The sequence below is a fragment of the Brachyhypopomus gauderio genome, chromosome 20 (assembly GCF_052324685.1).
Source record: "Brachyhypopomus gauderio isolate BG-103 chromosome 20, BGAUD_0.2, whole genome shotgun sequence".
NCBI lineage: Eukaryota > Metazoa > Chordata > Actinopteri > Gymnotiformes > Hypopomidae > Brachyhypopomus > Brachyhypopomus gauderio.
Genome location: NC_135230.1, coordinates 14,043,823 through 14,058,674, shown reverse-complemented (window position 1 = coordinate 14,058,674; position 14,852 = coordinate 14,043,823). Strand labels below are relative to the sequence as shown.

General features: G+C 42.7%; 1 protein-coding gene across 1 annotated transcript in view; it reads left to right on the top strand.

Moving 5' to 3' along the window:
- Positions 1–11,533, top strand: part of nalf1a (NALCN channel auxiliary factor 1a) — a 40,665-nt gene extending 29,132 nt beyond the window's left edge. Inside the window, exons 2-3 of the mRNA XM_076983321.1 lie at positions 4,475–4,646; positions 7,755–11,533. Coding sequence (XP_076839436.1) covers positions 4,475–4,646; positions 7,755–8,041 — 459 coding nt within the window. The 3' untranslated portion in view covers positions 8,042–11,533. The remainder of the gene's footprint in view (positions 1–4,474; positions 4,647–7,754) is intronic.
- Positions 11,534–14,852: the final 3,319 nt, after the last annotated feature.

Below are 14,852 nucleotides of genomic sequence, written 5' to 3'. Positions count from 1 at the left end.
AGAGAGAGAGAGAGAGAGATGTGAGGGGGGAGGGTAAGATACAATCTTCTCAGCTTAAGCTACACTTTTGAAATAAGGGAACGAATGGTGCTTTGATCTTCTGTATTAATCAAGGCCTAATTGAGGGAATTCTCCCTTGCCCACCTCTCTCTCAGCTCTTTGAAGCTTGCCACCATTCAGTTCTTTGAATTCCCACAATCAGCCTCTCCCTCCCCATCCTTGCTTGGAGTGGCACGATACAAGGAAAGTCCCGCAGACGAGACGTACCCCCGATTATCATCTCCCCCGTGAACCACGCCGCAGCCACGAGTGATGCACCAATAGGTCGCAGACGACGTCCTTCCGGGGAGGAATATCGAAAGTGACAGTCTGCTGACCCCACGCCCTCCTCCAGGGGGCGTGTGTGCTCACGTAGACCCGCTGCTTTGAGCGCACAGTCCAGGTCCCCGAACTTGGAATATTCAGTGGAAGGGAAGGGCTGGCGTGTGATTGGCTGGTGCCGCTCGATGCCAGCCAGAGCTGACAAGTGTGTGTGCAGTGCAGATGCCCGCTGCTTCCTTGGAACCCATCTGGAGAGATGAGGGCTCTGATCAAGGGTGATGTGTGTGTGTGTGTGTGTGTGTGCTTAAAGGGGAGGGAGGGGGCAGGAGGAAGAGTGTGAGACTGAAAATCAGCTTCATTTTGGCGTTGGGGGTGTTGTAGAGATAAATAGAAAATGGGTTTTCTGAACACACTTTCAGAACAGCGTTTTGGTATTTGGTACTTTAACATCTTAAAGAGGAAAATCTCGGAGACGGCAGGGTTTTAAAACACATGTATGCACTTCACAGTTTAAATTTATGAAAATCAACAACAATTTTAAATGTATGAAATAATGCCAAGGCCATAACGCCTCACAAAGAACTCACAAAATAAAATAGTGAGCAAAATGAGTGTGGCTCATGAAGTGACACACTCTGGTGGTGTGGTGTATACCTTCCCGAACCTAGCAACATTCTTTTAATGTGTAATTCTTATGAAGGCACAGTGTGATTGCAGTGGTGAATGAGATGAGGTTTTTCCGAGCATCAGAGGATCCACTGTGCTGGCGCTCACAGCCCAGGGTAACGTACATCCATTAATCAGAGTCCTTAGAGCGCCGAGAACATCTGATTTCCTTGTGCGACCTGGAACTCAGCAGCAAACAGTGTTGGCCACTTACCCAGCCTGGGGCTGGTAGTCATGCTAAGTTCAATCACCCCCGGTGCACGAGTGCACTGGTTCACAATTACGGTCAGGGTTGCAGAAAGTCTAGGTTTCTTAATCCAATCGTGTTCGTAATAATGTGGCAGGTCTTTTTTTCCCATGTAATTAGTTACCATTGATGCATTGTAATGGTCCTCGGAAGCAGTCTAATTAGATTTGAATCATTAATGAGAAACGTATGGTTAATGAAGTTCCATTGAACTTGTGACATATGTTCACACACGCACAGACACTGTGAGATATCCAAGAGAATCTACCAAATTTGTCTAATGTAGAAGGGAGTATCTTGGGACATCTGGCCTTGTTATATAACTCTTGTGTAAATGTTCATAGTTGCTATAGTATGTGAGCTTTTGTGAGAGTCTGCATGCATGTGGAATTCAACAGCAAAATATATCAGTAGTCTTGGTAGAAAAACACTTGACTGGTATACAACAGTTCTCTGTCCATTCATACTTCACTGGTGCTGCTCCCACCCAATGGCTATTGAGTGTTTTCTGAAAAGTCATTGGCCATTAGGGGTGCCATGTTGCTATTGATCAATGGCAGATTGCAGCTCTTTGCAACATTGCTTATCTAATCCCATGGACTCAGTGCCCAGAAGGCACGGACATAAATTTGTTGATTTACTCAACAAAAGGATACACCACTTAAATGCAAAGGATACACCACTTAAATGCATGCACCTAGGAAAGTATCAGTGGAGTACCAGTGGAAGATACTAATTGTAGCTAGGACAAATGGTACTATATCAGTCAGCAACCTGACAACTGTGCACACACACACACACACACACACACACACACACACACAAACACAGAGGCTCGTGAACATTTGCTGAGCTGTATCTCCTGCATCTCCGAACTGGGCATGTCTTGCTTGCCTCTACTTCTTGGTCTGTCTCTGTCCTTTTCTGTCTGTTGACATAGACATCATGTACCACCATGCTCCAAGCCCCGAAACAAACAAACAAACAAACAAACAGATCTCCATAACCTTAGACCTTGGCTTGGGGCCGCACGGTCATGAATGACTGCAGCAGGCCGAGCAGTCGATAATCACAGCAGAGTCTCTGGCAACTCGCTGCCTCATTTGCACTACATTTCCCAGGAGGCATCCTGTGCTTAAACCTTTTGACTTTCCGCTACCACTGTGTGGGATGCAGCAGGATTGGAATCTATTCACAGCTCTGAAACTTACAAGTCTTTTAGATACTTTGCTAAGTAGTAGCGCTGCGATGCACTTGTAGGATCTGAGTAGAATCTGTCTTCGCTCACCTTTCTTGACCAATGGGTGAAAGTCCATTTCCTCATCTAGGTCATTATAAGCTCAGTGTAGTGCACATGAGCTCCGCCTAAGGATAAGTGCACGAGGAAGGAAGAAAATCTTCCTCCTCCTCCAATCAGATTCAACTTTTGCTTTCCACTACTTCCCTCTGGGTTGTGATTGGTAGATGAGGGGGCATTCCCTTTCTGGCAAGCTGTTTCTTGTTCCTGTGCCAGCTTGTTTCCTGAAGTATTCGAAGTAAGAGAGAGAGAGAGAGTGTGTGTGTGTGTGTGTGTGTGTGTGTGTGTGTGTGTGTGTGTGAGAACAGAAAGAAAAACTGAGCCTCACAAATCAGACTGCATCTCGGATTCTCTGACAGCCAGACTGTGCTAATGACGACCTGCTTTTCTGCATCTCCTGTTCTCTTTTTACACACACACACACACACACACACACACACACACACACACACACACACACACACACACACACACACACCAATTTGTGGATGCAGTGCCTTCTTTCGTCCTCTTCAACAGCAGCCTGTGCTGGGTGCACTATGTAGGGCAGATTCAGTGAGCTGGAGCTATTCTCTCAGTTCTCTAACCCCCAGTACAGACCCTGTCCACGCTGCCCACTCCGCTCCCGTCTCAAACATGTATGCCAGTGCAGAAATGGGCCACGTGAAACGTGCTAATGTGTCCATGTGTGCCCGGAGGGGAGGGGGCGGGGCCAGAGGGCGGCACTGATTGGGGACCTAGTGCCATAATAATGCACCAATGGGACGAGAGATCACCAACCCGTAGCTGCTCTGCTCACATGCCGTGACTGTGAGCTAATATCTCTTTGTGGTTCTCCATGAGGGGACAGAAGCAGCGGAGGTGTCCTGACTAAGAGCGATGCGATCAGGAAAACGCTCCCAGCTGAGCTCAGACCACTGTCACCTCCTGCTCACTCTTCACTGCTGTGTGCAGACAGGACCACAACTGGATGGTTTTACACTTTTTCCATTACTACATTAGTGGCTTCATTTTATTTAGTTTTATTGATTGTCATTTATTTCCTTTATCTTTTATGTCACCATTTTCACCACGACTAATTTCACTAGTACTGATTTTAAATGGCTTACTGCATGTCCTTAAATATTGAGTTGTATATGGAATAAAAACTGGTATGAACCACAACTGCCAAATATCTGATAGGAAGATATGACAGCTCTACTTTTTGCTAATGCTTTTGCTAGTATGCTTGCCAGTGCTCTCCACAATACAGCTAACATACTACAACTACATACTAACCTAACATACTAACTTACTAAAAGCGGAACTGCAAGACTACAGTATTCCTTAGCACAGATCAGCTTCCAGAGAAAGTAAGAGTTCCACTGAGAGACTATAGAATTCCTAGAGAGTGTAGAGAGTTCTACTCAGAGTATAGAGTTCCACTGAGAAAGTATAGTTTTAGTAAGAGTATAGAGAATTATTTTGACAAAGTATAAACAGTTCTACACAGAGAGTGTAATGTTTCACTCAGTGTATAGAGATCCACTGAGAGACTATAGAGTTCCTTTTAGAGTGTAGAGAGTGCTACTCAGAGTATAGAGTTCCAATGAGAGACTATAGAATTCTACTCAGAGTGTAGAGTTCTACTCAGAGTATAGAGTTCTACCGAGAAACTATAGAGTTCCTTTCAGAGTGTAGAGAGTTCTACTCAGAGTATAGAGTATAGAGTTCCACTGAGAGATTGTAGAGTTCCTCTCAGAGTGTAGAGTTTCACTGAGAATAAAAGAAACTGTACTGAGAGAGTACAGGTTGTATTCCTGTATACAAGGTAAAGTTGCATTCATACAACAACGCCGTAAGTGAAACCTGTCAAATTCAGATGCAAGCTGGCGGGTGTTTTGCACGGAAAGAGAGGTAAGCCCCAGGCTTATACTAATGGCCCTTCCTGCCTCTCCTCGCAGATGGTGTACAAGCCCTGGCTCTGCGCTCACTACTTCCAGAGCAGCCAGTCCAGCTGTAGCCGCAGAGTCCCGTGTGAGCGCTACTGTCTCGAGGTCCAGCAGAAGTGCCCCTTCATACTGCCTGACAACGATGATCTCATACACGGTGGCACTCCCAGTTTTATATGTTCAGGTAAGTGCTGCATCCCAGCAGAAGGAAAGAATAACAATAATAACAAAAAAACAAACCCATTTCTCCTGATCCAGACAGAGTGCAAAAATAGCATCAGTGCAACAGACTGTACCAATCACGATTCAGGAATATATCTGCACTCATGTTATATATGGTGCACTAAATTCTAACTCATTATACCATATTAGATAATGGTCGTATTCTGATTAATGCAGCGATAGTGTCCATCATTCTGAAGGCTAAACATGATTGGTCTTTGTTTCATGGGCCAGGAAACTATTCCATCAAAAATCTTTCGTGAGCACCAGTGCATTTAAACCATGGCCTCTGTGACTCACCGGTCTCAAGACTGTTGGCTGACCTTTTTGTTTTAGATTTTAAAAAGCCTTTCTAAAAGGAAGGACACATTATGGAGACAACAATGTCTACATTACCACTGGAACAGTGACATTAACATACAGTAACAGTTTTTGTTTACTTTTCTTTCTATAAATCATTGTTCTCAATGATGACCTCATAGATTCATAGCCTCATAAATGATTAACTATTAATAACGAAGTACAATATGTTCTCCAAAGGGGGTGGGGGGCTTAGCAGGCAAAACACACACACATACACACTAACAAAAACCAAACCAAAACAAAAACCCAGACCACAGGACGTCTGGCGATACTAGCTGCAATGTCTCTCCTGAAGAGTGAACCTGCCCAGCGTACCAATGTTGTATTTGTTCTCTGTCGTTTCTTGGTTTGCTAGAAGGAAAACGTTGAACTCTCTGAACGCACATTTTCTCACATTTTTCATTAATATCAAAAAATACCTCCAGTCATAATCTAAACTCTGATTGGACAACTACTAGAGTAATAAATAACAGACTAATAATGCGAATGCAATATTGATTGCAAGCTGGCTACTTAGCATTGATTGAGGAAGTAATAGTTGGCAATGTAGACGAGTGGTTGGTGCAAGGCTGCTGGTTATGGGTCTGTCTATGGCCGGGGGGTTTGGGGGGGGGCTGTCATGTTGTCATCGGCGTTACCCACATTCCAAGAGATTCCACTGCAGAGGCTGATTGTCCTCATCATGCACCCATCACACCTCCTCACATCTCTGCAGTTACTCGATTCGCAAGGACACATTAACTGGCTATCGATGAATTATAACCCCCCTCCCCTTACCAAAAGAGATGAATAATCCCCTCATTCAGCCTTTGTTTGTCTAAGCAGCATTGTCGATATTGATGAACTGATACATTCTGAGGCTAGGCGAAAACTATGGTGATGGTTATGTTTGAGGTTGAGTTATTTATGTGCCAATATGCCAGACACACACACACACACACACACACACAGAAAACCGTGCAGTTCTGAACACCATGACAGTGCCACCTGGGTAGCGTCCAGATGTCCTTCAGTGTATCCGGTCCTGCTGTGACTCAGTGTAAAATGCACCCTGAGCGTGTCATCATAACAGAATACATGCTACACGAAAACCCTGCAAACGCAAGGATCACTGGAACCCATGAAGATACAGATGATCATAAGAACTTGCCATTCATTGCTGAATTTACCAGAGGACATCAAATAAAGATGGAGATGCTATCTACATGTTAATAACTGCTGTGTTCAAAACCCATTTTGTTCTGTTGTGTAAATGTGTCATACAATATGCTATCATCTCTATACCAATATAAGGCTACCGTTACATAATTTAATATTGCTGAATGAAAAGACAGGGATGTTCACATAATTAAAACCATCAGCTGAAATGACTATCACCAGGGTTGAAAACACTTTAATGAAGAACACTACTGATAAAACTACACGATGCACGAATCCTTCTTGACAACTAAAGTTATGCATCCAAATGTATAAACGCTTATTCTAACAAGAGTGAGCTGAAACAAAAGCTGCTTCTGTGAACTTTGACCTCAAATTGATAAATCAGCAATGTCACGTGATGTCAGGGTCTTCTGGTGACATCAGGATGTGTGGGGTGAAATGACATATTATGACAACATGCTTTGCAAGAGAGCATTTTTTTTTTGTGATGTAATGCTAATGATATGGCATAGCTTGCCAAGTGACAGCTGACAGCTCTTAGGGTAAGCATTTATAAATGTTTATTTATGTTTATGTCAATTGTCATGGGCTTATGTAGGTTTCAAATAGTCTTCTCTAGTGATCCTCAACATAGTACCGATTCTTTCTCTTTTGACACTGACTGGGAGCTGCTTCTGTTAATGAATTTACCATATCAACTGGTGACCAGTGACGGTACTTGCCAGCACTTCTTAAGTACTTGACAGACAATTCTTAAGTTATGCAAAAATAATGTAGTGATACGTTGGGGCAAAATGCCTTTTTTAAAATAGGACTCCAATTAACAGTCAAAGCTGCTTGGGTTTAGTGATTTTGATTCTCTTTCATTTCCTTTAATTACTTCCTAGCTAAACCATTTGCTGGATTTTCACCTCCTCCTTCATGTTACATTCTAATCTGCCTAAGTAGGACGCTAATGAAAGTTCTGTAGAGACAGCTTAATGTGTAACAGTATGTCAGCATAGATTTACATAATGTAGTTCACAATATGACTTTAGACTTAGTGACATGAGTGAGAAATTCTGAGAATAAAATATTTATGAAAGATTTTAAAATGTTAAGATAAATGTTTAGAAACTGCATTTGTAAAATGTATATATATCGAAAGCACAGTAAAGCCTAATTTTTTTACTGTGGGGCCAAAGAGTTACTAAGTTAAAGTTAGGATGTTCCGGACTGTTCTAGACTGTTCCGGACTCCTGAGTGTGGATACAATTGGGACAGGTACTGTCTGTATTCAGAACTGTTTGGCCTTATAGCAGAAAAATGGGCTTCGATTTTTAGTTTGGCATTCTGTGGGAAAATAGAAGAGGACTTCTATCGTTTGGAAAGCTCATTGTGAATATACCTGACACTTTTCTGACAACTTTTCAGGTGACATGTGCCATCCTGGAATCTTTCCCAGGTGATGTGTGTTTCTCCCAGGTGATCACGTGTGTTTCTCAGGTGATGCGCACACTTTTGGAAACCTTTCACGTGTGTTTGCTTTGTCTTCTCACCTCTCCAGGCCTCGCGGAAGAGCCGAATACCGAACAGGAGCCCCAGTGCTGTGACGTGCGGTGGGAGCTCAAAACCAACAATCACTCGCGAGGCACTTTCAGAAGGACTCACCCCTCCTGCCAACACACGTCCGTCAGCTCCTCGGGGGCCCCGCGACTGGGTCAGGGCAGGCTCAAGCTTTGCCTCCTGGTCCTGGTGCTGCTCCACACCGTGGCAACCATGACCGCCAACCAGAACTCCACCTGCCTGGCCGCCGTCTTTCCGCTGGAGGACAACGCCCCCAGGGAGGAGTGACGATGTCGGCCGGGACTAGCTCCAGCGAATCAGCATGCTCGGAACCATCTCCCACTGAGCTCGTCAGCGAAAGGTGCCCGTCTGCCGGTGAGGAGCGGGCCGTGCCGGGGCCATACAGGGTCGAACTGGGCGGGTCGGGCGTGATGGTCACTCCCGGCCAATCCCTAGCTGCGCTTTACGTGTTCAGTGCTCTCTAGACCCCAGGTAGGAGGAACCGCAGGACTCAGGAGGAAGACAAGAGGAGAGGAAGAGGAGGAATTCAGTCCGTGCCCTACCAAGACGTCAGCTCTCTCACTGTTCTAAAACACGCGCATTCGAAAACCAACACACATACACCCACACGCCACCCCCCCCCCCCTTCCCACACACACACACATGCGTGTTTTATTTCTTTTTGCACTAGGAGATGATCTGACTTTCTGTTTCTTTAGCTATCAAAGATAGCTTCTTTGTACTTGTTTCAGTCGAAAATTGAAAATGACATGGTAAAAAACAGAAAAAAAACACAGCAAAGTTCTCTGTATCCGTGTCTCAGTTAAACTCTTACTATTTTGTGCTCCATTCTTAGCTATATTTTCTCAAGAGCTCGCATGAGTAGTTTACTGCTTGCTGCTATTGTAGCTGCAAAGATGTGATTGGTCGGCTGGCTGTGGGCCAAGTTACCCACAGAACCTCTTACCTCCTATTTTGCTTTCTCAAGACACATTTTTTGTCCTTGCCTTCTGGCCTAAAAATTCTCCTTGATGTAGACAGGGCTATATGTCAACCGAGCCTCAAAAACAGTCCAGTAGTCTATGCTGCTGGCATTACATAGTAAGTCACAGTCATCCTCAAACTAAAAGTCATACTCAGATACCGCTTGTCGTCCCTATTGTCCCGACGGTCAGCTTCCCTCTGGCTTCAGATCCGCAGTGCTGCTTTGCGGACTTCATCAGCTCTGTTGTCCTCCCATGACATCAAGACGGAAAGGTGAGCGCGTCGTTTTTGTATACTGGCGACATCTGCTGGCCAAACAGGTTTTTATTTGGTAGCTGTATTTCAGTACGGAGGACACTTCCATACTTCGGGTGACGAATGAAAACAAACTGACCGGTGATTATATATATATATATGAACGAATTATAGGCGAGTTGAATATCAGAATCTCCAGGCTGCAATAACGTGATTAGGGTGCCTGGTCTGGTCAAACGACATAAATAAAACACCGTCAAAACATAAAGCAGTGATTGTACTTTTGTCCGGTGTCTGGTTATGTCACTTAGTTTTAAAGTGAATGGTTATTCATGTTTGGGTGGCGCGAAGAGGACACATTCGACCTGACGCCGTGTTTTGACCAACTTGCCCAAGCGTTGTTCTTATTCCCAATATTATAGTTTACAGTGATGACGACCTTTGCGAACAGCTGACGAAAAATAACTGCAAGTTACATTGTAATCACTCGTAATTTAGATGTAATTTTAAATTATTTAGATTTATCGTGTAAAGGGCTTAGCAGAAGGAAGTGTGAGTGAAGGAAGGAGTTCTCAAGGGCTCATTCTATATTTCTCCTTCTGTGTGTAGGACTGTTGTCTGGTATCCGACTGTACGGGCCACGAGCTGCTGATGTACTGTTTCGTAATCCGTTTTGCCTAGTGTTTCATCATGGGCCACCAAGTTTAAGAAGCTTATTTTTAGGCGTTTGTCGTATTCTTCCCGCCTTTGTAACCCAGTTTGCTAAAGAACACTGCATCCATGTTTATCTCGCATCTGTGCATCTTACTATCCTAATACGAACCTACAAAGTATCCCACCACAGACGGGATGTTGTTCCATCGTTGCTCTGTCATAACGCCTCGATTTGGAAGCACTGACGTCAGAAGAGCGTCCGTCGTCCACTTCTCTGGTCTTCAAAACGACCGCATATAATCAGAGAAACGACAGCAGCTACAGGTTTAATAGAGGGCGGTCTAGTAATGTATTGTAGCTTTGTGATGATAGCTTTATTAGGTGATCGTAAGGATCTGCTTCCTCCCGTGGTCTTGTCGTATGTTCCCTTCATTAAATGATCAGTTTGCTATTTAAATCAGCTGGCCAAGGTCTTTCAGCATGAAGGTGACAATCATTCCTTATTTCATTACTCAGCCATACTCAGCTATCATAAATAAGAGGCCAGGAATTTTCCCGAATATGGCAAATGTCAGCATTATAGATATAACTACAGAGAGTATATGGGAGACATCCTATGATAGATCATATAATTAAAATGTCTTTAAAAATAATCTAAACAATATAATGGATACTTTATACACACACACACACACACACACACACACACACACACACACACACACACACACACACACACACACACACACACACACTTTACATTAAGCTTTTTAAAATAAAACTATATTTAGGAGGGCTGTTAATAAACCACCTTAAAACATTTTGCACAGATCACAAAATAAGCTTCAACTTCCCCAGGCCTTAGGCATCTTTAGCTGGTGGACTTTTGTTCCAGACTCCCAGCACACCTGAGCCAGTGTTGATTAGGCTGATTGGGTGTGTGAAATAGAATACACATAAAAAGTGGACTGGCTGGAGTCAATGACAGCACTGGGAAACACTGCATTCATGAATAACCATTAACACACCATTACCAAAACTGTACATCATACAGAGAACAGCCTGTATAAAAACGTATCACAAATAGCCTACAGTCCAAAATGTCTGTTTTTTTGTGTGTGTGTGTTTTTGCCCTGGCTGAGTTGCTGGAAGTGCAGCAGGCCGTTATATTCTGCAGCAAATCTCGCTATTGGCTCCTTTGTTCTGTCAGCCATTTTGATTTCCCAAGTAGGGAGGCAGTGAGGAAGTGTGTGGCCGCCAGCATCGGCTTACCCTGTAAAAATAGATTTGTTTTTCTCTGCTGTCTGGATTCTCCCTAGTTGATCATGTGACCTCATCTGCATGACATCTACCGCATCATGTCAGAGTTCCTTTCCCATCATTAACACGGCCCATTTGACCTTCTGATCTCCTAAACTCCTGTTGATCTATGCAGATATGCCTCTGTCATAATATTATATTTCTGTGGTAATGAACTCTTCACTATCGCCTGCCTTTATTTGAGATTTGGGTGTGCCCACCTTCACACCGTGACACACCCCCCCCCCCCCCCCGCCCCCGCCCCCCCCTGACCCCTTCATTTGTACTTTGTTATCCCTTTGCTTTTTTGTCCCATGTAAGATGTTTTTGGCTGCGTTTTGTTAAACATGTGTCAAAAAAGATGTGCGATCTGCTTTAATGAATGTTCTCCTCTTCTGGGACGGGCAGAATGGCGGTTCAGCGGAGTTAAAACCCTTGACAAAAACTGAAAGACATATATACATATTACAATTATTACAGTGTCATATTGTCATACAATAGATGCTTTAGTTCGCTGATTCTCTTTTGATTTTTTTTACACAAAGACTTTGATTAAATATTTATAAATCGGTCTCACAGGTCATGACCTTTTTTGAACGTAAGATGAAAATACAGCTACATTTATGAAAGTTCTGTTCTAAGGAAAAATAAATAGAGATATGTTAACTATTATGGGACCTTGTCTGACTTCTTTGACTTCCAAAATTGATATCCTACAAATAAAATAACTGCAGTCCAGTAGGCTGAACACACACAGAACCTTATAGTGACTTGAGTGACCCTTTTCTTAAATCAGAATTTTGTTGTGTACCTGTTGCAATCCACCAAATAGGATTACAAATGGTAACACGTATAAACATTTTGTTTTACACTGTAGTGAATTGGGATTGTAAGTGTTTTGAGGTTGGAGGTAACGATTAGCTTCAAAGGTATAATACAAGAACAACTTTTTACTAATCTCAATAAGCAAATGAAAATCACTGTTGCCCCCTGCTGTCTAACTGAAATAATACATCACATAATAAAGAAAACATTTTTTTTTTGCCAGGTTACCTGAATACGATTCAGCTTCAGAGTCTTAACAAATTATATTATAGTTAACATGTTTAAAATAATAACTGACCTCTCTGTTATCCCAGGTGTAGATACATAAAAGTCTGACATTTGTGACAAACAGCCAATATGGTGAAGAATGGAAAGGACTAGAACGGTTCACTTTTCAGTGGAAGATCAGGAATTCTTAGCCTACTGTGTAAATATAAGCTAAACTATTTAAAACATTAAAATTCAATAGCCAAATGTCAAGAGTGCTTGAAGAACAACTGGGGAAAATGCATGAGGTATGTTTGGATAGTTAATTGGCTGCCTAATTAATTGAACAGTAAAAGCTAAAGGATCTGAAAACATTCAGAAAACTAATAAAAACAAGCAGATAAACAAACAAACAAGCGATGCTCCAGAATTTTAAAAGAAAGTCAATTTCTATACAACATGGGTAAAATCTGGTACACCAGGGAATTGAACAGCCAGTTGGTTGAAGTTTTCACGATCCATAATCCTGACAGGTTAGGTGGGTACCATAGGATGCTATGGCAATGGCACATGGTGAAAGATCTACTGTCAATCCAGCTACATAAATCCAGGCTTAGATCAAATCAAAATTTGACTAAGCAATACATCTTATTAATCTGGCTCATGAGGCAAACAGCTGGTCTCAGTGTTCACCAGTGTTCACTCTGCCACCATACAAAGAGACACATTCACATATTGAGAGCTCTGTTCCATTAAAAGGATGGCATGGGGATTTGACCTTTGTGAATAACTGATTTCGTGCTCTTTCGAGATATAATTAAAACCTTCTGGGGTTGAATAAAATTGGGGCTCTAGATGAGGTGTTCCCGACCCTCCTTCTGGATAACTACCACCCAGCAGTTTATTTTCATCCCTAATCTAACACATGTTGTGTAGCTCCAATTATTCAGATGTTCCTGAAGACTTTGATTAACTGAATCAGGTGTGTCTGATTACAAGCGGAACTGAACTCAGCAGGGTGACAGATCTCTCAGCGCAGGGCTGTACACCTTTGCTCTCCACTGAACCATAAACATGTTGCGCTTAAACCTTTTGACCACCAGGGGTCAGTGGTGGCCCATTAAGCAAAAAAAGTCTGAGCTGTAAAAACTTTTCCAGCCTATATCTAAACATTTCCTTTCAGCTGATCAGTAGAGGCTACAACTTAAAAAGTGACCATTTCAAACCAAACACTGATACTGTGACATGTATTATGCCTTGCAGCATTTACCACACCTAATTTCCTAGAATAGCAGCACAGGCATTGATAGCAAATGCTAAGACATCCTGTAGCATTACTTCTAATTATACTGTAGTTCAATACTGCTAATGCGAACTCCATCTTTCCAGCCAAAAGGGACGGCGCTTGTAGTCTAGCTCCAGACAGCAGGTAGGTATTGCTGAGAAGACAGTCCTCCTGTGATCCCCCACACCAGTGTGGCTTCTTGGCGGTGACGCTTGGCTCATGAGCACTGCCAGCCAGACGTCGCTCCGTCTCTCCAGTTGTATAAAACTCACAGGAGGCTGTGGTCCTGATGTTGAGCATATATTAGGGTGACCAGACATATTGTTTTACCCGAACATGTTCTGTTTTTTGAGCCGTAAAAATGTCCGGGCGAAATTTCACATTTTTCACAATTTCACGGATTTTTTACTCGAGGTTTCGTTCACAAACTAGTTCACTCTCGTTCTCAGATCTGGTCACTCTAGCATATATATATATAAATATAAAACACAGACTCAATTTTAAGTTCACAATATGTCAGGTATTGGTGAAATAACCAACGATATGCAAATGGCACTGAGTGAATAAATATTAGATGTTTAAACATATAGGCTTTGGAAAGTGGGATATACAGTTCACGATAGTGGTGGGTAATGACGGATTTCACCAGTGGGTGTCACTCTGTTGCTTTGATGCTTTTTTAAGAGGGATTGAACGAGGATGAGTGCATGTATGCGCATGCGTACGTTCTCAAAGGTACACTGCGTCAGCCCCCTGTCTTTTTATTCGGTTTTTGTGTTTTTTGGGCTACTCAATTTAGTACTAAATCGGCCCCTGTTTTCCTCCCTCTAACCTTATTATTTTTCATGAAAATTAAAAGCTGAACAGTTATAAAACGTGCATTCAAGAAGTATGCAGTGCAGGCCTTTGAATGCCACAGAAGGGCAAGTGGTCAGTGCAGGACACAGAGCAAACCTGAGAATACGAAGAGAAGAGCATCCATGAAGCCGTCAGATTAACGCTGGAAGCGCCAGACATCACAGTTCCACCACCCAGCGTTTTGCTATCCAAGGCCTCGCAGAGTGAACGAGGAGTGTGATGATCACACTGGCAACAATCTCCTCAGCCTTTTGTCTCAACACATTTCCTATTTCCCATCAGCATACCACAGCAGTTTGGAGTTTTAGATTTTTACAATTATGAATATTATATAATTGCATTATATATGTTGTAGTGAAGCATACAAAGTTTCCAGAGAACCATCCTTCATCACCTGTGCAAGCAAAGTGCTTATATATAATTTTAGCAAGCAGGGTAATTTGTTCAACAACAAAGCTCATTAAATGTGGTCATTCATCCAGAACAACTGTAGTTACAGACCTGCAGTTTACTTTTGAAAATGGTGCTACAAAAACAAGCAATTTTTTTTTTGTAAAATTAAAGGCTGGTACATGACAGAGGGTCTAGAATGTTCTAATTGTCGCAGTTATGTTCACTTCGGTTTGATGTACCACTACCCATAACCTGCATGGCTGATAGTCACCATTAAAGTGAGCCAAAATCTGAACTTTCTTTGTTTGCTGCAGAAAAATGTACGGGCTTTGGCGTTTC